This window comes from Pygocentrus nattereri, chromosome 19 (assembly GCF_015220715.1).
Source record: "Pygocentrus nattereri isolate fPygNat1 chromosome 19, fPygNat1.pri, whole genome shotgun sequence".
NCBI classification, from domain to species: Eukaryota; Metazoa; Chordata; class Actinopteri; order Characiformes; family Serrasalmidae; genus Pygocentrus; species Pygocentrus nattereri.
In genome coordinates this window covers 14,801,811-14,825,596 of record NC_051229.1, presented here as the reverse complement: position 1 = coordinate 14,825,596, position 23,786 = coordinate 14,801,811, and the positions used below count along the sequence as shown (strand labels likewise).

The window sequence follows — 23,786 nt, the reverse complement described above, 5'->3', positions numbered from 1 at the left end:
TATAAATAGATTATTTATAATTGAGGATAAACAGCATCTATCCAGCCTAGATAAGACCCATCATCATGATAGGAAAAGCAATGATGCCATCTGTATGCAAATAGAGGCCAGTTTTGCAGTTGTATCTGAATACTAAAGGATAAGTTCCTTTATGTTCCTGCTGATGAAATTGTTTGCCTTTCTTACTAACTGTCAATGGACATTAGTAACTCTATTAGTAGTCTAATAGCTTTGGTACTCTGTTGATGGACCACGTAGTCCTAACGGTGACAACAGCAAAAAAGCAACATGTTATTATCCAACAAACACATGAAGGCAAAAGTATACTTTTGAATCAGACTTATTACATTTGCATACACAAATGTTATCATAATAAAAAACTCCTTAACTCAGTGCACTATTGCTATGGCTTTGAATGTTTTTCCTATTCCTTTATCCCACAAGACAGCTATTAATGTAGATTATGTTACTAATAGCATGATAATCTTTTTCTCAGGAGCTCAAAATGTTAAAGGATGGGAGAAGCCCCACTGGCTCAGTTTTCCTCACTGACCACTTCAGCTCTCAAAGAGGACAGAAAGAGGCCAAATAAAGCACACCAGAACAAAAAAATCTCCAGGACCATATTAAAAACACACATGTGCTTAGAGTTCTTTTCCCTCTTCAAGTTCCTGTAGAGTTCTGTGCTAATAGACCGCAGTCTCAGCCCTGGAACCTTCAAACAGTTCTCTACGCCTTCTGACTGTACTCAAACACATCTGACTCACCTCAGAAGTTCCAAACCAAGCCTGTTATTAGTTCAATCAGGTGTACAAACATTAGACTGTGCAGAGCAGGGCCCAGTGTGTATAGAGCTCATTTTCAAACATTTTGGCTACAGGTGAAAAACAAAGCAGAGTGATGACCTTAAGCTGTGGATAATCAGGCTATAAACACTGAACAGCCACTGGGGGGGGTATGTATTTTGTCACTGTGAAGGTATCTTATAGGCTAGGGAACACAATTATACCACAATCCATTGCAATTATATTGTCTAAGTTGTACTGACTCCAAACCCCCCGTCTCGTCTCCAAGCTTCTATTTTACTGTTCTATTTTAAAAGATTAGGTTATAAAAGATACAAATACATACTTTTCACCTGGAAAAAAACTTATATAAGGTGCACAGTTAGAGCTTAAAACCATTGTTGTGCCTTTGAGAGCACATTTACATTGTTGGCACCTTGATGGACGAGAAATTTACCTGCAGACTTTCTACTTACTAAGGCTTATTATTGAGTAATTACCATAACTAAGTTATTCTTAGGTTATAGAAGTGTGCAATAAAACTTTGGACGTGCCAATGGGTCAGTGGCAATTAAAAGTTTAAATATTAGTATTATTAATACAACTACTAATACTTTTAATACTAATTCTAATGCTAATACCACTAATTCCTTGTTTTATTGATTACAGAATTAAAATTGTAACAAGGAGCGAGGAGGCGGAAGCATATGCAGAGATAAGTGACTTTTATTAAGGGCAAATCCAGGGTCATGGTCGAGACAGTCCAGGTTCAAGTGACCCATACATAGAGCAGGAGGGACAGACATAATGTGAGTAAACAGGTACACAAACAACAGGGCTGGAAAAAAACAACATACAATAAACAACATCCCAAACAAAGACCAGCAAACAGACAAGGGGCGAACACAGGGCTTAAATACAAGAGGGCTAACGAGGGTTCACAAGACACAGGTGGAAAACTTGTGGAAACAATCAAGGGTGGAGACAAGAAATAAGGGGCAGAACCTGGAGGAAACCAAATAGAGAAGCAGGTGGACATAAAAAGTAAACAGAAAAGCACATGGAGGAGTGGGAGGAGCCAATCATTACAAAAATAAGCCAGCCCATCCTTTACAGAGAAAACACTATTGTACATTTTGATGCTCAGACACTTTTTTTATTTGCTGTATTTAATTGGGAAAAATTAAGACGTAAAATGTGGCCTGTGCAAAACTTATGGAACATTTTACAGTTCATGGTTAATTTTTCAATATGTTAAACAGCAAATAAGTAGAAATTCTGCATTAAACGTGCAGAAAAGTGTCGTGTAGACAATAAATTAATTTATTTTCACTTTAAAATTCAACATAAAAACGTGAAATAATCTTTGTTTTCACTTTGAAAATAAATTAAAAAACGTGAAATAATCTTTACATGTGCAGATGTTCTTTAAAGGCCGATTTCATGGAAAACCAAATTATTTTTGGCATAAAAAGTTGGATTAACTTATTTGCAAACTTTGTTAATGTTTCATGAACTAAAGTTTAATGTACTGTACTGTTCACCCCTCCATCCATGCAGACTGTGTACAAACTATGCTGCAAAGGCTATTTGAGTTGTTTTTGTGATGTCACATGGACCAAGACATTTACACCTTCAACACATTCAGGCTGCAGTGGTTTAGCCCCACCCATTCAAACTGAAGTTATGAGGAGTGTTTCAGCCTGCCTTGTTTTTAAAATGATGCAGAATACAGTGCAGCCAATCAGAACATTATTAATCTTAAATTCCTATGAACAAAACAGCATGTTTAATTGTAGAGATAAAGAGAGGTTGGAGAATGTATCAAATATTTACAGAATATATAAAAACGCATAAAAGCAAATTATGGCAAGTGGGCCAAAATGTGGCCCATCAAACTTTAAAGCGTTCTTCACTATTGCACATCTCATTTACAAAAACATTTTAAAGGTTCTTCAGGGAACCAAAACAGGGATCTTCTGTGGCATAGCAGCTCCCTTTTTCAAAATACATTTATGTTGTGTTTTCCTCCATCGATCACTGCCAGACCAGCCCAAAATGTCCAGAGCTTCAGCTAAACCACACATCAGAAACCCATGACAACAGTTCTCGGTTTTGTTCAGTTGTAGTGGTTTTCCTGCCAGAGCTGTGGGGTGACTAATCATAGTAATATGCAAAAAAAATGACATGTTTTGCTGAATTTCTAAGTGAAAATATGGTCACACATCCTCTACAGGGAACAGACTTGATTATTTGCAGGGATTAACATAGTCAGGGAAAAAGCATGAAATACAAAATGTGCCACTACTTTAGTACAGGCCACATTTTATGTTTTTATTTTCCCACAACATGTTAAATTCAGCAAATATACCATAATTGTGTATTAAAATATGCAGAAGTGTGCTCTCTTTAGAGGGCGTGTACTAATTTTCACTTCAGAAAATCAACAAAACTTGGAATTTGACCAGGGTGACCAAATGTTTACACTTGGATTTGTACATTCCTGTATTCCTCACTATTGAAAAATATATATATATTTTTTTATATATATTTGTGACGAAATTGGTCTACTTTTTACTCACTCTACACTCTCAGAAAAAAGGGGCAGCACCCCTCCTGTCACTGTGGTGGTACCCTCAGGGGTACATCCCAGTACCTTTAGTGGGGTAACATAACTGTACCATAATCCACTGAAATGATATTTTCTAAACTGTACTGACTCCACACCCCCGCCTTGTCTCCAGACTTTTTATTTTATTGTTCTGATTTAAAACGTTTGGTTATGAAAAGGTACAAATATCTACTTTTCCACTAGGAAAAACTTATGTAAGGTACACCTTTGGACCTTAAAACCACTGCTGTACCTTTGAGGGTACACTTACATTGTTTGTACCTTGATGAAGGAATCGTGTACCTGCATAGTACGTTTATTTCTAACAGTGTATGTTCAGGTATTCCTTGTTTATGTTTAGGTATGTTGTTTTTACATGTGATGGCTGTGGCGCTGTCTCTCATTCAGATTCCCGTTCTTTACTATTTCATTTTGAATCAAAAGGAACCAAAAAGAGAAGAACAGAGCCTAACAAGCTTCACTTCCTATACTGTTAGATGCTTGGTGCACTGTTGTTTTGTGCTTCTATTACTCTAAAAAAAAGATGGTTCTTTAGTAAAGACAGTGGTTCTATGTAGAGCCATAGACTATTTGCATGCTTAAAATGTTCTTTGCACGGTGAAATTATTCTTCTGATTAATGGAGAATGTGCTGTATATGGTTCTATATAGAACCTTTTTGAAAATGTTTCTATATAGCACCAAAAAGGATTCTGCTACACTCTTTAAAGAGATGGTTCTACAAGGGTTCATTAGTAAAGAAGTGGTTCCGTGAAGATCCATAAGCACTAAAAGAGTCATTTGCCTGCTTAAATGGTTCTTCAGATTGATGGAGAATGTGCTATATATGGTTCTATATGGAACCGTTTTGAAAATGTTTCTATATAGCACAAAAAAGGATTCTGCTACACTCTTTGAAAAGATGGTTCTACAAGGGTTCATTAGTAAACGCAATGGTTCTATATAGAACCCTGACCACTCAAATAACCATTTGCATGCATAAATGGTTCTTCAGTTTGATGGAGAATGTTCTGAATATGGTTCTATATAGAACATGTTTGAAAATGGCTCTATCTAGCACCAAAAAGGGTTCTGCTACACTCATATGCATTTTTAAATTATTCTTTGCATGGTGAAATGGTTCTTAAGATTGGTGGAGAATATGTTGTATATGGTTCTATCTAGAACCTTTTTGAAAATGGTTTAATATAGCATCAGTTCTTCTATTGTTACAATATCAAGCTTGTAAGAATAGAAGAACATCGTTGAGTGTTCATGGTTCTAGACAGAACCGCTGTCTTTACTAAAGAACCCTTAAAGAACCATCATTTTTAAGAGTGTACTGTTACATCGTTCTACATAGATCCATATACGACACATTCTCAATCAACCTGAAGAACCAATGCACCATGCAAAGAACCATTAAGCATTAGGTTCTCTGAGTGTTCATGGTTCTGTATAAAACCGTTGTCTTTACTAAAGAACCCCTGGAGAACCATCTTTTGTGTGGTTTTGACTCTGTTTCCTGTTCTAATACACCAGATTTAACTCAGTCAGCTCATTGAGACCCCCATCATGATTTACTGGTTATTAGAGCAGGAATAAACTAGGAATGCACACAGATTGTCTTCTGTATTTTGCTCTGTTAATGTTCCATGTTCTCTTGCGTATCGGTCCTCTTGAACTAACACACCGTTGTTGTTTGTACAAAGGCAGCAGGAACAAAAAGAGAAAACAGGAGAACGTCAAGAGCAAGGGGCGCATCTGGACAAACATCTGGACTTACACTGGAACCAAGATCAATCTTCAGATGATTGTCCAAACAGAGCATTATGTACTCTGAGTCCGGATTAAATTATGTGTTTGGGTCCAGTCAATGAAAGGCTGTTTGTCAGCACCGTGCGCTAAAGGCCACGGAGAGGGTCATTTTTGTTTGCTGGATGGTCACTCAGACTATTTTCTCTCCAAATAAACTACTACAATTTCTAAACAGACTCCTTTTCGTGTAAAAAATACTCTCCAAGTTTATTCAGACAGCAAACGTGCAGAGCAGCACTCATAGAAGCCGATGTAAACATCGCCCTCTCGTGGACAAAGAGGGGAAGTGTTTCTCAAAGACGTTTCCCTCAGTTTGTGCGAGTAAACACGAATTTGATAGGAAAGAAATGTAGATGCTATACGATTTTAGTAAACAAAGCAATGGCAGGCGAATATAACGCAGCCTTTCAGACTGTAAAGTCACCTTATAAACAAATAAATTGAGTTCCGACATGGTTGAGAGGAGAGAACATGAAGTCTCACACTTCATATATATGAGATTATTATTAATTAGTATTAATGTTATTAATCAGAATGAAAATAAACGCTACAACTTTCCCGATCAGATTTCACTAAGTCTTTACTAAGAAAGACTATTAACTATAACAGATTATATTTCTTACCAATGCCTTGTTTATGAAAAATCAGCTTTTCGCTTGTGAAAATGAAATGTCATTTAAATCTAATGTAACAAAGGAAAATGAACTGCGCTGTTGCAGCAGATACAAGCGCTATGATCAGCTTGATAGCGGAATAACAGTGATGTATGCAGTGCGTGTGCAAAAGTTTTAACACCCAGGTTGCATGTTTTGTTGACTATGTAAGTAAAATAAGTAACACATCCTCTAACTCAGCCCAAACATGCGCTGCGTTGTCATTCTGCACCATTTCCATGTAAAAAAACAAAACTAAAAAAAACTAGTTAAACTTTTGAGTTTAGATCAAGTGATCAGACAACAGCCTGTATGTTTTGCCCTGCCAACTTCTAATGTCACGTTTAATTAGCTAAAAAATTAAACCAGCCCGTTTAAAAACGAAGTGGTTTAAAAAATAAAATCATTATTATTATCATTTTTATTTTTTTACAGTGGTTGTATTTGCTGAATTGAACATATAAACAAAATAAAAACACGACGTGCTCTGTAACTTTCACACATAAATAGCATTCTGCGCTCTTCACTGCAGATCTTACGCTTATCTGCTTCAGTTTGTTCTTTTGAAAACTTTTGCACAGGACCGTTTTTCGCATTTCAGGCGTCGCTCTTCTTTTCCAGCTTTGTGGGGAAGATTTGTTTGGGTCCATCTGGGCAGATCAGGCTCGCGCAGCGGTCACTCAGCTGATAAAGAGCCCCATCGCGCCGCGGACTCTGGGAGAAAGCGCTTTTCGCAGCTCTTCTGCAAACAGGGTTGGTGGTTTGGAAAAACACGGGGTGATTTGAGCCTCTTTACAGATTCTGAACAATTCCCGGAGCTGCGTGGAGCAGGACTCGGCCTGCGTGCTTCAGCTGTCCTGTAAATACTGATGACCCTCATTCTCTCATTTCAATAGAGTCCAGCTCCATCACTATGGCAGGAAAGCGAAGAGCAGCGCTCAGCACTCCAAATTTAAACTAAAAACGTGGCGGATTTTCAGTTCAAATGTAACAATACAATATATCATTGACGTCACTAGAACAATAATTACAGAGGTAATGATCAGCGCTAATTGAGGGGTGAACTCTGGCTTCTGGCGCCCCTAAACGTCTGAACGCTGCGTGTATTTGCATCACATTTACACATTCAGGGTAACTTTCATGCGCTGATAAACACAGCGTTGCTTTGTCTCCAGTAAATTGCGATTCCGGTGGTTCGCCACAGGCTGGTTAAAGGGGAATTCCACCGTTTTTCCCGAATTTCAGCGTACGTCAGTGGTTGAGATGTAAACAGGGTAATTCAGTGTTTGGATGTGAAATGATTTACAGAGAAACCCGCCGACTCAGATTTACGCATATCTATGATGCAGAAACCAGGAGTCACAGTGTCTACAATGCAAATGATTTACAGTCCAAACCCGCGTGCCTTCTGAGTTTGCACGTGCAGTATTGATGACGGTAGAGTAGGGGTCAATCTGAGAAAAAAAAAACAAAAACAAAAACAAGAGAAACAGTGTCTCAGGCATCGGAAACAGTGTCTCAGACATCAGGCATCAGAAACAGTGTCTCAGGCATCAGAAACAGTGTCTCAGGCATCACACAGCCTTTTCAGAGCCATTTTATGGTCAAACTCAGGCGTCTGGCTCCAACGCACTCTAAACATTTAAGCGATGCGTTAAATAACAACACAATAACTTGTGTTACCCGTTTTTGTGTCATATTATTTTCTGATTGACCACATTCAGCGTTAAAAGCAACACGGAGTTGTCTGTAACTGGACACAGAAATATTTCAACACGTTGTGTTAAACGTAACGTCTCCACCAGGACACACTGATGTGTCTATTTAGAGACATGGGTTTAGAGAGTGTGTTGTTTTTTAACACGTCTGTTTTAGGAGTGCATTAAGAACAATTCTGACTTGGCAAGTTTCTCTAGAACAGAGCATTTCACACCAAACCACTCCGACTGACTGCTGACCCAAGCCATTCAATTACGCAGAAATTTTGAAAAATCGACGGAGTTCCCCTTCAGCTGTTTGTGTGCCATAATCCAGAGCAGAACGCTAATACGTTTAAAAGGTCTGGTTGAACTCCCCAAAGACTGAAACAATTAGGAGCGGCTTTTCAGGGTTATAGGATTAACATTGTGAAAATAAAAAAATAAACAAAGAAACACAAAACAAACAAAAAAAATATCAGTGTAATCTCTGGAATTCAAAGCTCCTTTAAGAAAGCGGATGACATGCTACTGTAACTGTACTGTTTTACTGTTTTATTTAAGATGCTCAACATATTTTTATTTACATAGTTTATACATCGTTTATATTGTTTTATTTGTAGCAGTTGAGACGAATGGAGACGAAGTAAGACAGAAAAACGTGTTTACTGCTGATCATAATTAGCCTCACGAGTCCCTTCTCGACTCAGATTAAATCATGCACTGGCGATAAAGGGCTATTATTTCAATTCCGCTTTAAACAGTGTAAATTAAAACTCCACAGCTTAACCGGTTTGTGTGTGATCAGGAAGACCCTCAGCGTGCTCTGACTGGAGGTGAAATGTTGAATAGCTGTAGGTTGAAGATCTGACACATCGTCGATGTCCAAAAAAACTCAACTAGTAACTTTACAGCAGAGAACAAAGCTCCCTCAGCTTTTAATGTAAGATATTGATACTCAGGAATTTTTATTCCAAGCATATTTGGTCCATTCTCCTGAAATTCACAGGTCACAAGGGCAGGTTCTGCTCGATTTCGTTGTACACTGTGCAATTGCAGTAAAGGCATCTTATCTTCTGGACTCAAACGAGGCAGAAAAATCAAAATCGAAAAAAAAAACAATTTATTTGGACAGTGACGATTTGCTGCACGTTTGATTGTTTCTTTTTTTTATTTGTACACGTTTATTTACAGCCAAATTTGGATTTTGTACTGTTTTATTACGAAAAAGCACAGTCCACGTGACCATAGGACTGAATAATATTATGAATACTGAGATAAATGCTCACTTCTTGGCCATTTGGATTGATCGATTGATCGAAACAAACATTTTTTTAGGCAAAGATCATAGAATACAGGGACTATCTCCGGCTAACGCATGCTGCTTGCTCAAATACAGCTGAGGTCAGTCAGCTCTCTCGTTTTCCTGTCATCTTCATCTTCATCTGGCACTTCCATTTCTCCGCTTTTGCTCTCTGATTCGAACTCCAGCGCAGTAGATCCGGGCTCTGACGCACACCCCGCGACTCCTCACATTCCTCCTTTTTTAATTATTACTTCACTCAATAAATGGACAAGTGTGGCCTGCTGTGGTCGTCCTTTGGCTGTTGACCTCGTTTTGAAGTAGTTTCAAATAATAAAAATATGATTTTTTTTCATTGTTTCAGTCAAATATGCGGGTCATCAGATTTCACTCTCGTCCCTTAATCACATTTCTTTGGCCTCTCCGTTAGGATTCACTGTCGCTGCTCTACAAACCCATCTGGACATCATTTTCTCTCTGGAAAGATTATTGCGCAACAGGCCATGTAAGCTTATTATGTAATTATAGTTTAGTGAAAACGGCAGTGTGTGTAAAAACTCGGAGCTCACTGTTTACCTCCTCCTCTGGGTTTAGTGTGTTTAGTGTGCCGTGATGGGCTAATTTTTCTTTTGTATGCTCGACAGTAAAACTGATTATCAAACAGCGTTTGAACCTGTTTATTTGCTCTCACGATTTGTTTGACTATTAAACACAGCGAAGAGATCAGAGGACTGCTTATGGTTTAGTTTAGCAAGATAATCTTGCGAATGTATATTTTAGTACATTTATGTGAGAACATAAATATTATAAAGGCCAAAATAATCAGCTTTACATAAAAAAATTAGATTTTATATTAGAAGCGGCTTAGAAAATGGATGGATGGATGGATTATACATTATAATACTTTTAATATGATAGATTATTATATAGTAATAAAATAATAATACCCTTGTTATGTTTCTTAGCTAATATTTCAGCTTTTAATTTTTCTAGGTGTGTAAATCTAGGTGTGTTAACATTTCATTAATTAATTACACTGAATTAAACGCATTATTAAAGACAATTTTCTATTACCTTCTTATAATAATTTTTACATAATTAGGCCTTTAATGTACTTCTTTAATCACTGCTTGGCCACATTTACCATCTGACTTAGAATTATTATTATTATTATTATTATTATTATTATACACAAGTGTACATAAACTGTCCTAACTTTGTAGTTACTATTGTATTAAGCTGTTATTAATATTTAATAAAGGAAGACGTTTAAAGTGAATAAACGCTATACTGGCCCACTGGCTAATAACCAGTAAAAAATGAGCTAATGTGATATTTAATCAAGGTCTTTTATTTAAAATAAGTGCTGGTTTAACATGGTCCCAACATTTTCAATAGAGTATCAAAACAGCAAAGAAATCAAAGAAAAGAGGTTTGGTGATTTACCACTGTTTTTATCTATATAACAAAGATATTTAACCATCTAAAGATCCTCGGTGGCAGGATGCTAAACGGCTAATCTACACTGGGGCAAAAACAGACGGAGCTACTTTAACGTTCACAGGAATCATAAAAAAGACATGAGAATAATAAGAACAACAATCACTCAGCTCGCTGAAGGTGAACCGACAGAAGTCCAAACACTTTTTTGGCCCATATAGACTCCAAAACCCGCGCGTTCAGACTCTCGGCACAAACGTCCTCCTGCCTGAACTTCGCGCCCTTTTTGACTTGTCGTGCATGTCGAAATGTAGAAGTGACCCTTCAAAAAAAAAAAAAAAAAACCAAGACAAAAAAAGAAAGCGAATTCGACCCGGAGGCGTTAAAGAGTAACTGAGCACCGCTCCGCTTTGGTCAATCTTTCTCTCTCCTCCCCTCCCTCAAATGTCAATCCGCGCGTGCAACGCCGAGTGCTTGGCCTCGTGCTCCCAGTACGAGTAGAGCTCGGCGGGCTGGTGCTGAGGATGATGAGGGTGGTGCGGGTGGTGATGAGGATGGTGGTGGTGGTGGTGGCTCATGCCGTTGTACGAGTTCATGACGTTGGGCAGCCCTACGGCCTGCATGCGGGAGTACGGGCTGTAGGCCGGAGCCGTGAGGCCTTTGACGGCCAGGGAGCTCACGCTCGCGCCTCCTCCTCCACCTCCATCTCCTCCGCCTCCGCCGCCTCCTCCTGCTCCCCCGGCCCCGCCGTTGCCCATCTGGCACGGCGCGTAGGTCACGTGCGGCGGCGGCGGAGGAGGCGGCGGTGGAGGCTGCGGCTGTCCGAGCGACCAGGTGCCGTTCATGAAGCCCGTCTGGATGTATTTGGGCGCGGGCAGGTAGCCGTAGCCGTCGGCGCCGAACAGAGCCTTGCCCGGCTGGAAGTGAGCGGCCGTGGGCGGCCTGAAAGGCCGCTTCATCCGCCGCCGCCGCCGGTAGTTCCCTTTCTCGAACATGTCCTCGCAGGCCGGGTCCAGCGTCCAATAGTTGCCCTTGCGCTCGCCTCCGCCCTCGCGCGGCACCTTGATAAAGCACTCGTTGAGGCTCAGGTTGTGGCGGATGCTGTTCTGCCAGCCCTTCTTGTTCTTCTCGTAGAAGGGAAACTTGTTGATGATGTACTGGTAGATGCCGCTCAGCGTGAGCCGCTTCTCCGAGCTCTCGCGGATGGCCATGGCGATGAGGGCCACGTATGAGTACGGAGGTTTCTGGGACGGGTCCGTCTTGCCCCCTGTCCCCTGCTCCTCCTGCGCCGTCTGCTCGTCTTTGGTGAAGCTCTCGGCTTTCACCGGCTCGCCATCGTGCGCCATCAAAGCCATGGCGTCATCCTCTAAGCCGTGGTAAGATGCCATCACGCCTGGAACAAAAACAAAACAGAGCAAAGGCATCAAAACACATAGGTCAGTTGGGCAGAGCAGAGTCACCTGGGGATGCTGAAGCCAAACATCCAAAAACAAAACGAGAATCGAGACATCTTGGGCTGCTGGAAGTGAAAGATAAAACCAAAATAGCCTCAAAAAACAAAACAGATTAAAACAAATTAAAAACGCCAGTCGACGCATCTTCGGCTGACACTGAACAGCAGAAACGCAAAGGCAAAATATGAAAAACAAACAACTAAAATCAAAAACAGCATCTTTAGTTGATCATTTGAAGACCTTCGATATAATCTGTGAAAAAGATGAAAATATCAAAGGAAAAAAGGCAGAAAATAAAAAGCAGGTTCGCTAGTTTTTTTACACAGAGCTAAAACCTAAAGCCAAAACATTAGAGCAAAACAACCAAACTCAAAATGGAAAGTCGCCAGTCAAAGCACCTGTAGCTGCTACTTTGAAGACCTGAAACATAACAAAAACAAGGCAAAACATCAAAACAAAACAAGCTAAAAAGGGAAAAACACAAATCGAGGCACCTGCGGTCGCTGCTTTGAAGATAAAACGGACGCGGAGTTTGTTTTCCAGCTTTACGCACCTGATATTTAGGAGTTATGTCTTCTTTTTTGCATGCCTTCAAACGGCCTGAGCTACTCAAGAGCCATGGGAGTCTTGCTGCGAGTCCGCAGTGCTCTGTTGTGGCAGAGGACAGGGCTTTTTTCTCCCTCTCGCTCCCTCTGGTCTTCTCCTCCTGCTGCTCGGCTCCTCTGAACGTCTCGTCTCTCCTTGCGCTCCTATTCGCCGTGTTCCGCTTTCGTCACTTTCTCGCTCATCCACTTACAGCCTCGATCGAACTGCAGTCCTCACGCGAGGCTTTTTTGACCAAGGGTGTCACACTTTTCACAGCCTTGCAGAGTTAGAGCTGCACTGAACACGTGGAGAGTCGGGGGTCTCAGTTGCGAGACTAAAACACCGAGATGCCATGATCTGTGTATGTGGATTGTAATGCAGAACTGCAGCTCGACAGATCTACTGTGTCTGTTTACGGCTCATTACCCTTAACGCAGCGCTTGCTTGTGCCGGTAATCCGGGTAATATGCTCAGTTTGTTTGTATATAAGCCTTATAGACTATAAGACTAATAAAGTCTGTTATTTGGTCACAGTCATTGGCTCTGCGTGGTGGGTTCTTTGTATGACGCCCCCCATACACCTAGTGTGTTATGCTGTCTGTCTGTCTGTCTGTCTGCTCTCCTTTCTCCTGTCGCGCAGGTGTAACAGCATTGTCCTGAACGTCAAGACCTTTAGCTGAGAAAAAAAGGTCAGTAGTGGCTCCAGGCTTTATTTAAACTCTCTGCACTAATAACAACAACAACAACAGCAATAATAATAATAATATTAATAACAAGACGAAGAACAAGAACGGTAATCATTATTATTATTATTATTTCTACTACTACTTGTACAATGTAATGATAACAGCAATGAAACCAATAACTACAACAACTATGATAATAATAATAATAAATAGTATGTTATATACAATTCAATTTCATTTTTAAAACAAAATGTATTCATATTTTATTATGTTTGTTGTTTTATATGATTATTTTTGCTCTGCATAATCCGACGAGTATTAGTACTACTAACAAAATATTATATTTAAAAATATATTATTATTATTATTATTATTACTATATGTTGTTTATTATTACAGCTTATAACAAACATAAATATGATAGTTTAGTTATTCAGTTCACGGATCAGTTTCTCGATAATCTCGTACTTTTTGTCGTAGATCAGTTATTTTCCCTGTTGAACTCAAACCGAGACGAAGCGCTAGTGTATTATGAGCCCGGGCCCTCAGAACAGTGATAAAAGCGACTACAGAAGACCAGCGCCATAAAGATCCTGAGTAACTGAGGACACAGCGAAGACTCGTCCGTATGCGGTCATGAGGATTAAAAGAGCGCAAAGACAGTGAGGTGTCGCATGTGCAGAGAATCGTGGAGTTATATGAGGATTTAAAGCGCCTTTCAAACTTCCTGCCCTGCTCTTTGAAATGAGGATGTTTACGGTTCAGAGTGCAAGAATGCGGAGGGACAGGAGGCTGCAGGCCAGCAGGACAGAGCACATCTCTGAGCCAGAGCAGGACCATGACTCACGCTTTCAGAAGGCAAAATGAAAGCGCACACATCTAGCACTGATGGAGAACGCTGAGTGCTGCCTATATCTCTGAACATGCTATAGTTATTTACTTTTAAATGATCAGACATATTAAAACCTTTGAGCAGGCTCTGGGAAAACGTATTGCAGTTTCCTGGACACATGAGTCAGTGCCCTTTGTTTAACTAAAGGACAGTATTGTCAGTATTATTTCTACTTAGATGTGCTGTGCAAAAAGTTATTCATTTTTTCAGGAGAGATTTCTGAGGAGATGAAATATAGCATAAGGAAGAGGAAAGTGAAAGGAAAATAAGTTATTAAAAGAACCAGAGTACATGAGAGTCCTAACAACAGTGTAAGACCTGGTAGACCACCTAACTGTGCCCATCAGATAAACAGCAATTCAAGCTTTCATGCTTGAGAGAGGAGAACGTCGAGGTCCACTCTTGCTTCAGATCTGAAAAATTCAGAGGTGTTCCTGTCCATCCTTTCCTCTGTGAGAAAACAACTCAGCACTATGAGTCTGAAAGGATGAAGATGAAGATGTGTAGCTGTTGAGAAGCCCTTACTGAGAAAAGGAGACACATATCAAACAAAAAAGCTGGTTTAATCAGAACAATGCACTGCCAACCCCACAGTTAAGACCTCAACTTCTTACTTGGATCATTAGAAGCAGAAAATGCAACCAACTTCCTAGAATTTTGGAGGAGCAGAAAAAATGGGAAGTAAAGTGTCCTGAAAAGAATGGAAGCTTAAACAAAGGTTTCCTGCTTTTTCTCATGCTGAAAAATGAATAACATGTACTTAATAAAGAAATGAGCATACAAATACATAGATGAATATGTTAATACCTAGATAGATAGATATATAGAAATGGACAGACAGACAGACATAGATAGATAGATAGATAGATAGATAGATAGATAGACAGACAGACAGACAGACAGACAGACAGACAGACAGACAGACAGATAGATAGATAGATAGATAGATAGATAGATAGATAGATAACCAGAGAACTAGACAGACAAAAAAACTTGGATGCATTAGTAGTAGAGGTGCATGGGTCATTGTGCACACTTATAAATAAATACATTACCCATACTGCACATATTAACATATACACAATATGCATCAGTGCACAAACATGGCAAAGTGAAGACCACATCATCATGTAGCACATTCACATTCAGCAGTGTGTGGGATGTGGAGTAATGCAGGTCAATGTAAAAATATTACTTTATGCAAAAATTCAGTGGTGTGCAGTACACGTTATTGTTTTATTGTTTATGGGTAATAAGATGTAGCTACATTTAAATGCTACAGAAAACCAGTAAAAACATACAGCTGTATGTGTTTAAGAGATACGAGTGAGCACTGAATACAATGAAATGTCGAATGGAGGACAATGGCAGCTGTGCTGAACTATACTGAACTCTGTTGTAACTCACTACCTTGCATTTCCTTCATGGAAGAGCACATAGAGGTCTTCAAGCGAATCAAGTGAAGCCTTACTGTTGGCCTTTTATGTTGGCCCTGGCTGATCCTTCCCGGCCCTAATGAACGGGCGGGGGCTTCCTCACTTTGTAAAGCCCAGGATTGACCTCGGCCTTAAATTACAAAGCGTGCTACAAAGCTCACGGAGCAGTCTGTGCTCTTCCTGAAGGTGCTCGCTGTTGCTGCTGTTTTGAGAGTACAGGCCATGTTTGCCTTTCTTATCACCCACAGGAAACCTATGGGAAGCTCTAAGCCATTCTCCCGACAACTTGCCTGTCAAATTACTATAACGCATTGCACTGCGGAAAAGTGAATGATAAACCTTTAACACATATTACATGAGGCTGAGATTTTGTTCAGTTTCTGTGATTAATACTCCAAAACACAACAGGGATGAAAGACAACAGGAAAAAGTTTCTTTTTTGTTCTCTAAACACCATTGACACCATTGCATTTGTTGAGCAGGGACATCTCCTCATCAAAACAGTCCCACTACTTCTGCTGTTTCCATACATTTGATCAATGCCTCATGGCATTATTCCACTGACGATATTATCGTTTCGTTACTTTGTCTCAGACACCTATAGCTCTGCAATGTAGCTCATCTCTTCAAACTCTCGAGTCTGAACTAACCCTTTGAACTCCATTGACCTACTATGTTTTCATTCCTCAAGTCTACAAATTAAGAATAATGCTGAATATTTTGAAGTTGGGAAGATCTTTTGAAAAAGCTGCAACTGTCTTGGGGTGCATTTTTGGGGCTGGGCTGTTTTTAAATGTTTTTATTTCCCATGATACTTCATGATAATTCTAGGAAACTAAATATCTTATTGCAACTGTATAACTACAGACTATTGAAACTACAGTACTGACTTACAAGACAAGGAGGACAACCAGCTAAAAGCTTAATAAAATGATCTAGATGCCATAACGTCTTTTCTCTGACTGCATTATTTATGACTTTATTTAACAGTGAATAAGAGTTACACTAATGCAAACTTGGTTGTATTTATTGCCGTTGTGTTGTTGTTTTGTAGCTGACAAGTTGCATGGAAATTATGTTGCAGGCAACTCACAACTAGTTGCATGAGAGTTTCACGGTATAAAGCCAGCCTAAAAGAGTTCATATGCGAGTTTGTATTCTCATAACTATATAAATACTAATTCTCATAACTACATATAAGTTTCATGGTAGTTATTAAATAATTTGTATACTATAAACTGTCACTTTAGTTTTATCTTCTCCTTGAAAAGTGAATGTAGTGTAAAACTCAAGGACCTTTTCAGGGTATAGTTGTATTGTTTGTAGCTTAAAAAAATAAAAATGTACCTATACCTTTTTTTTTTCTGAGAGTATATTTACTCAACAATGTGTCTTAAGATTAATAACTGAATAATAAGCCTAGGATTCAGTGAATACTGTATTAATTCAGTGCTGTAAGGATTCATTCTGAGGGACAGTCTCGAAGGGCATGTTCCTTCTTTTCATCTCTACCTGAACTTGTAACCATGTGCTTTTCATAAATTATCAGTTTGTTCTTTGGTTTACTTGTTTATATAGGCTAATTTTAATAGTAATGTACGGTTACTAAACGTGCATGAAAGGGCTTATGTGGGTTTGTGCATTAGAAAATGAGGCTAATTTCCTGTAAAAAAAAAACAGCAAAACAAAACAAACAAACAAATAAAACAAATATTAGAGGGGAAGTACACCAATTGTCTTTAATTTATAAATCACATGCTCACCTTTCAAGTTAATCACTGGCTGAAATTGTGCAATACTAAAATCAAATTACAGTTTAAAAAATTACTGTTTCACTCAATAAAGAGTATGGTATGATATATTCAGAGCAAGAGAAAATCCCCACACTACAGAGCTCTTACAGCAGTTAAGAAGTCCAGCTTACAGACAGAGAGCCCAGCATGCTCTGATATGGGCTTGATCCTTTGATGGGCCATGCTGCAGCTCGAGAGGAAGCGCCCCACTCTCTTTTGTTTTCGGCACAGGCGCAGGTGAAGGTGCCGAGGGGTTTTACACTGAGCCGCCTTTGATCAGGACCAGCCTGCTGTAAACAAGTCATAACACAGTTCAGGCCTGAACGCCTCAATCAGAACAAGGTAGAGGAGAATAAAAGCATCCTCCAGGTTATTTCATTGAAATAAAAGTACAAGTACAAGTAGCTACTAAAAACAACTTCAGTAAAAAGCATTGGGCCACAAAAAAACACTCCAGTTCCCTATAGAACTGCACAGGAACTTCTAAATAGCCACTAGTACTAGTAATAGTACTTAATATTAAAATCTGCATTAGCCTAGAGACTGCAGCTTATTAGAGTCTATTCTTCTCAGGTTAGGATCCTTTTGGTTTACAATAAAATGCCAAAACTCCGAATTGAGAGATGTGAAGAACAGAAAAGCAGCCAAGGAGCTTAAAAACATAGAACAGAATGAAATGAAACCCAAACTTGAAATGAACTGAATCAGAAACTAAATGTAAATGGCTAAAGGGGAACTGGGGAATATGTCATTTCTTTGTCTATATATACATGTACATATCCATATCCAATCAAAATAATCATTAAGTACAAGGCCTTAATTTTTCAGGAGATACGCGTTAGTTAAAAAATAACCCATTTTTCAATGTTTCAGTTTGGTTCAGGTATGTGTGGACATACAGTACCTTGCAAAACACCCTGAGATCACCCTTCATTTATTTAATTTCCAGCCAATCAGCCATTATTAGTTAGACATTATTCATTTTTCAGCATTAGAAAAGAAACGAATACATATATTTAACAGAACATTGAACAGGAGATATTTCAGAGGAGACATAAGATACTCCACTTGCATAAAGAACAGGAAAGTCAAAGGAAAATAAGTAAAAAATTGGAGATTCAACCATTTTTTTATTAAAGATATAGAAAAAATGGGACTCTGGACAACCATGCAAGACCTGGTAGACCACCAAAACTGTCACCATCTGATGAACAGCATGTCCATCCTTCCAGTGTGAGAAGTCAACTCAATGCTATGAGTCTGAAAAGATGTGTAGCTGTCAAGAAACCATTACTGAGAAAATGAACTTAAAAAAAAAAGAAAATTTGCACTGAAACTGAACATCTGAGATGTAGAGTAAGCGTTTATACACTGACAAGCCTAAATTTGTAACTGATGTTACAAATTGGATCATGAGAAGCAGAAAATGCTTTTCTGAAACTTCTACTGAACTTTGAAGTTGTGGAAAAAAATCACTGCAAATTTCTTTGAAATGAATGGAAGTTTTAATAATTGCAGTGTGTAGACACATATAATTGATATTATATTTTGTTGTTGAGGCTTCTGTGTAATTTTCTGCTCAATATCTTTCTAATGTGTAACTTTTCTGATATTCTGAACTCATTTCTGTTTTGACTGGAAAGTATATATGTGCTATTATATATTGCTGCTGTCAGGGGAACACCTTGTATTTTTTTTTACGTAAAAAAGCATTTTCCCTTTATGTAATGTCAAAATTTCGTGATGAACGGACCAATAGAAATGGTCCAAAATTACTTAGGAAAAAAAACATTTCTAGATTTACTTCCATTAAAAGTTAAGAATGTTTTTTCTTCTCCTGTAAAGTTACTTCTTTGGACGGTTTTGTTCTGACAGCAGTAAAATGTAGTATTACAATATTGAATAGAATGAATCAAAAACAAGGATCAAGATGATTTTTAAAAAGTATATTTTGAAAATATACTGCAAAACAAAACTTTAAGGCACGTTGTACGTCTTTATTGCTATGAAGTGTCTCTTTTTTGAGCTGCTCTGTTTTTAACATGAAACAAATTGCGTGATATAAAGTTGTAAATAATTGATAAGCCTCTACAATTGACATTTACTCACTCCCTCTGTCCCTCAGTGGTGCCGTGATGTTGTGCTGGTTCACATACGTGGTAGTGAGAGCCACGCTCCGGGTCATTTTGCTACTGTCAGGGTCGACAGGTGCACTGCCCTCATCTCTCTCACCTGTAGCTGTGGCTGCTTTCACGCTCCAGAGCCACAACTTGTGCTTCCATTCATGCCTCTCTTCATCTATTAGCACCCGTCTGAAGGGAAGTCTGAGTTGAGCCACACTGCCTGATGTGAGTGCTTCCTCTTGTCTTTTTCAACTCAGTGAGCTTTTCATAAATCCTCAGGCTCTTCTTGGCTTCATTCTGTTTATAGAGTCAAACCTGAATTATAGTGCATAAATACAAAAACATGCACTGAAGAGCTTATGTGGGTTTGTGCATTACAATGTGTGGCTAGGTTACTGTAAAAGAAATACTAAAGAGTTAGTTCACCAAAAATGCTCTTACCTTCCAAGTTGACTGCTGGCCAAAATGTAGGGCATCCAATATAGGTTTAAGCTGTAAAAGTAGTTTTCGATCAAGAGTATGAGTTTATGTATGAAAAGACCAAGAGGTCACATTTTATTTTGATGGTGTAGTATGTATGATCTTCAGATACCTAAAATTATTAACACATTTTCTGATGATACTAAGTTGATTACCAACAACATTAAGGTTAGGATTAGGTTTAGGAGTTTTGGAATGTTAGGAGTGTTTGAATTGGAATTATGCATCAGAATATAAGAATATGAAGTTCAAAATAAATCAGGCACCTGTTTATATTCATTTGCATTTATTCATTTAGCAGCATTTGATATAGCCTACTATATGTTTGCATAGAGCTGACTGCTTTGTATGTAAACTCTTATTCCAAACTGAATGAAAGTGAATTGAATGTGGACAGTGTGAAATTTAGTTTATACACAATTTGGGCTCAAGTTTGGCAGAATGATCTCAATCTGGGACCCCCTGAAGAAGCTGAGAAAAAGCCTTTCTTGGCAAACTTCCTTGTCAAGCAACTGCCACAAAGCTTAGCTTGTAGAGCTTTCTGAAGCAAACACTACTTGCTATTTACTTTAATCTGATTGAATCCCTTAAACTGCAGCATAATTATTCTTTTGCTGTCATAAATGAATCAATAACTACTATGAAACTAATATGTATATTATGTAGTAGAGTGTATGTAGAGTGAGGAGGCCCTATATACTCTTAAAAATAAAGGTGCCAGAGAGGGTTCTTTAGTGCAGTGCCACAAAAGAACACCTTGCAGTGGATGGTTCTTTACAAAACTCAGTTGAAACTGTTCAACTGATTCTTTATTGAACCAAAAGTGGTTCTTCTATGGTACCCCTCCAAAGAAGACGTTTTGGCACATTTGACAGGGTTAAAAATCCAATCAGGCATTGCCAATTCAGCATAGAGTTTTTGACCTACAGAGCTAGCAGTCAAGACACATTTTGTGTGCTGCACATGCTCTTTGGTAGACCTGTCCTTACAGAAACTGGCCTGCCAGGCTGGCTGATTCCTGAAAGGCTCTTTAAAGTCATGTGGGAGAATCCCATGCAGGCGTTTCTTTGTGCGGTTAAAGCCGTGGGTGATGGCAGAGGCTGCATGCGCCTGCTTATGATTCGATGTCCTGTTTATGTTGAACTTCAGCACAGTCTTCCTGAGGGAAGCCATGCCATACGGAGCGCAAACGGCTTCGCTCGCCTCCCCGTTCCTGATTATCTAAACACGCGCATGTGTGCTTTCATAGGAACAGAGCGCCCAGTCACAGCACCGAGAACATTCTTACCACAGTTAGAAACAAATCCTTATGGCTTAATAATGTACTTCACTTTTAATACATACTGGTTCTATCAAACATGTATTTTTGATGCAGGGTACATAATGCCTCTACAGTACTGGGCAGTGGTCTTGAAAGCTATTTAAAAGTGTTTATCTGGAAAGTACGCTCTTTAAAGCATGGTTTGCCAAAAATTTAATTTACACAATTTTCCATTTGTCCCAGGTGTAGTCAGTCAACCAAAGCATGTTTGATGTCCAATTTTTGTGTTTTTAGTTTAGAACTGGAGTGGTGAGGCTAACATTGCTAACAAACACTAGAACACAATAGTCACTCAAATTGTCCTTGTAAAAATACATCACCAAAATCTCCTTTTACTACACTCAAACTACAACCAGGTCTCCTTAAGATAATGCAGAAATGTCAATGTAATTTAGTTGACAGTATGGCATACTGTGAACTATAAAAATGAACAAAACATAGGCAGCCACTTCAGACATGGTCTGTATTCACAAACCCCATCAAGAGTAGGAGTGCTGATCTGGACTAAATAAGGAGGAATCTGATCCAAGGTCAGTAGAGCTTTGTGAATCCCAGTCCTAATGTTGTCTGAAATGGCTGATCATAGCAGTGAAGTATTGTTCATATTCACTGTAAATCATATTGTGCCCAAGACTACATCAACAAGTCTGCACAACCTTAATCAAGACCTGGATGAGGTTTGAGATTTTGGTGAATAATTTGTACAGAAATGAACAGGGTTAGTTGGGTGGCTGTTGTGTTCTAGTGTTGTTAACAGCGTTAGTCTTAAAGATTTAGTGCTAAACTAAAGAAACAAAATTTGGACACCAATCAAGTCTTGGTTGATGGACTAAACCTAGAGTAAGTGTAATCAATAATGTACGCAAGCAATCACGTAAATTTGATTTTGTACAATTCCTTTAACAATAAAGATGACAAAAATGGTTCTTCAGAGCTCTGCCATAGAAGAACCATCTTTGATCCCCTTAAAAACCTTTCAACAGAAGGTTCTTCAGAGAACCATTTTTTTTTGTAAATGAGATGTGTGAGTGTGAAGAACCTAGAAATTTAAAGAGCCTTTACAGAATGTTAAGATTCTAGGAAGTACCCTTAAATTGGTAAAGAACCAACACATTATCAGAAGGCTCTGCATGCTTTAAAGATGCTTCATATTTGCATATTTTTTTTAGACGTGGTTATTTAGGGATCCAATAGTGGTTCTACTATGGCCTCACTCAAAAAACCCTTTGGGTGAAAAACCTTGTAACGTGTGAACTATAAGAACCAGTCAGTTGGTCCACACTAGTTCATAGTTCACAGTAGTTACAAAGACTTAAAGTTAATAGTTAAGGTAGGGCCACTTTCCCAGACTAATCCTAGACTAAAAGCAAGTTCTAATGGAGATTCACCATTAGTCCAAAACTAGGTTTAATCCATGTCTGGGAAACCAGCTACCAGAGTTTAGGGATTAATGCAGTAAAAACTAACAAGAATGTCGGCATGTTTTCAAAATGTTGTGAGCTGATTAGAAGGTTAATTTCCTTTTTAACTCAATTCAGTTCTAGCCATTGCATGGATTTGTCCAATTCAACCACAAGCATTTCATTAATTTAATGATGGACTGACAGCCCAACCAGGTATTGGATGGTAACTACACTATAGGCGAGGTTTGGAAATAGAATGCATTGTCATAGTTTATAGTATTAAAGAAACAATTTGGTGAAAAATCAAGTAAACACAATTTTTCTTTGATCTGGAATACATAATATGCATGGAACCCAATATTCAAGTTCATTTGAGATTACTGGATGTGTTTTGAAGCACATGTTTAATGATGGTTTACACAGTTAGCATGATGTTATTTTGTGCTGTGTAAGCATCCACTACTTGTTACTTACATTAGCCTTGTAGTTCCAGTGTAAAGAAGTGAACGTCAGACACCAAGTGGCTGATTGACTACATTGTTGTGTAAATTTGATGCTGTGATGAAATATGTCTTTAGTGTTCATTTGGATTTATTTTGTCATTTTTCCTCCAGCCATATAGCTTTAAATAGCTGTAACTTTCTAAAGCGGCCTAAAACTTGTTGCTGTAGGTAGTCAGGTAACCTGAGAGCAGCTGAGTTTTCATTTCCGCAGCTACCTTCATGCGGGACGGGTGCTGTGTATCTGTGAGCCTGTCGGGCGATTTGGAGAGGGACCCGAGAGAGATGGCCAGTGGCATGCAGGTCACCCCCTGTTGGGGGCAGTGGAGGGTCATCTCACTGCGGGACCTTTCTTGTGGGGGTCGGCCTGCGGCCCCCGACCAGGCCTGCTCTGGCTGCAGTTCTAAGCAGAGGAAGGAGCTAGGGCGACCCCAGAGAGAGGGACCCCAGCAGCCCCGGCCCGGGCCAATGTGTTCTCAATCATAGGAAACACAAACAAAAAAAAAGGGGCCTGATTTAAGAAAGGCCACAGAACTCTCTGGAGAACCCCCCCACCAATCCTCCACTCACGCCACCCACAACCCGGCGCTCCGTGCTCTCGCCTCCTGGAGAGAGGGGGAGGAAGAGAAAGAAAAGAAGGAAAAGAGAGGTAAGGAAAACAAACACCTTCCTTGTTAACAAGACACAGAAGCATCAGGTTCCTGTCCCCCTATCCGTCTCTCTTTTTCTCTCTCACTCTCCCTCACTTTATCCTCTACATTTGTCTCTCTGTACCTCTGTCTCGTGTGTGACTCTGAGGGTGAGATG

General features: G+C 39.2%; 1 protein-coding gene across 1 annotated transcript; it reads right to left on the bottom strand.

Annotated features, from left to right (window-relative positions):
• Positions 1–10,196: 10,196 nt before the first annotated feature.
• Positions 10,197–12,799, bottom strand: foxl2b (forkhead box L2b). The gene is made up of 2 exons (XM_017697046.2): positions 12,314–12,799; positions 10,197–11,699 (listed from the first exon to the last, which is right to left on the bottom strand). The coding sequence occupies exon 2, from the start codon at positions 11,692–11,694 to the stop codon at positions 10,747–10,749; it is 948 nt and encodes a 315-aa protein (XP_017552535.1). The 5' UTR covers positions 11,695–11,699; positions 12,314–12,799; the 3' UTR covers positions 10,197–10,746.
• Positions 12,800–23,786: the final 10,987 nt, after the last annotated feature.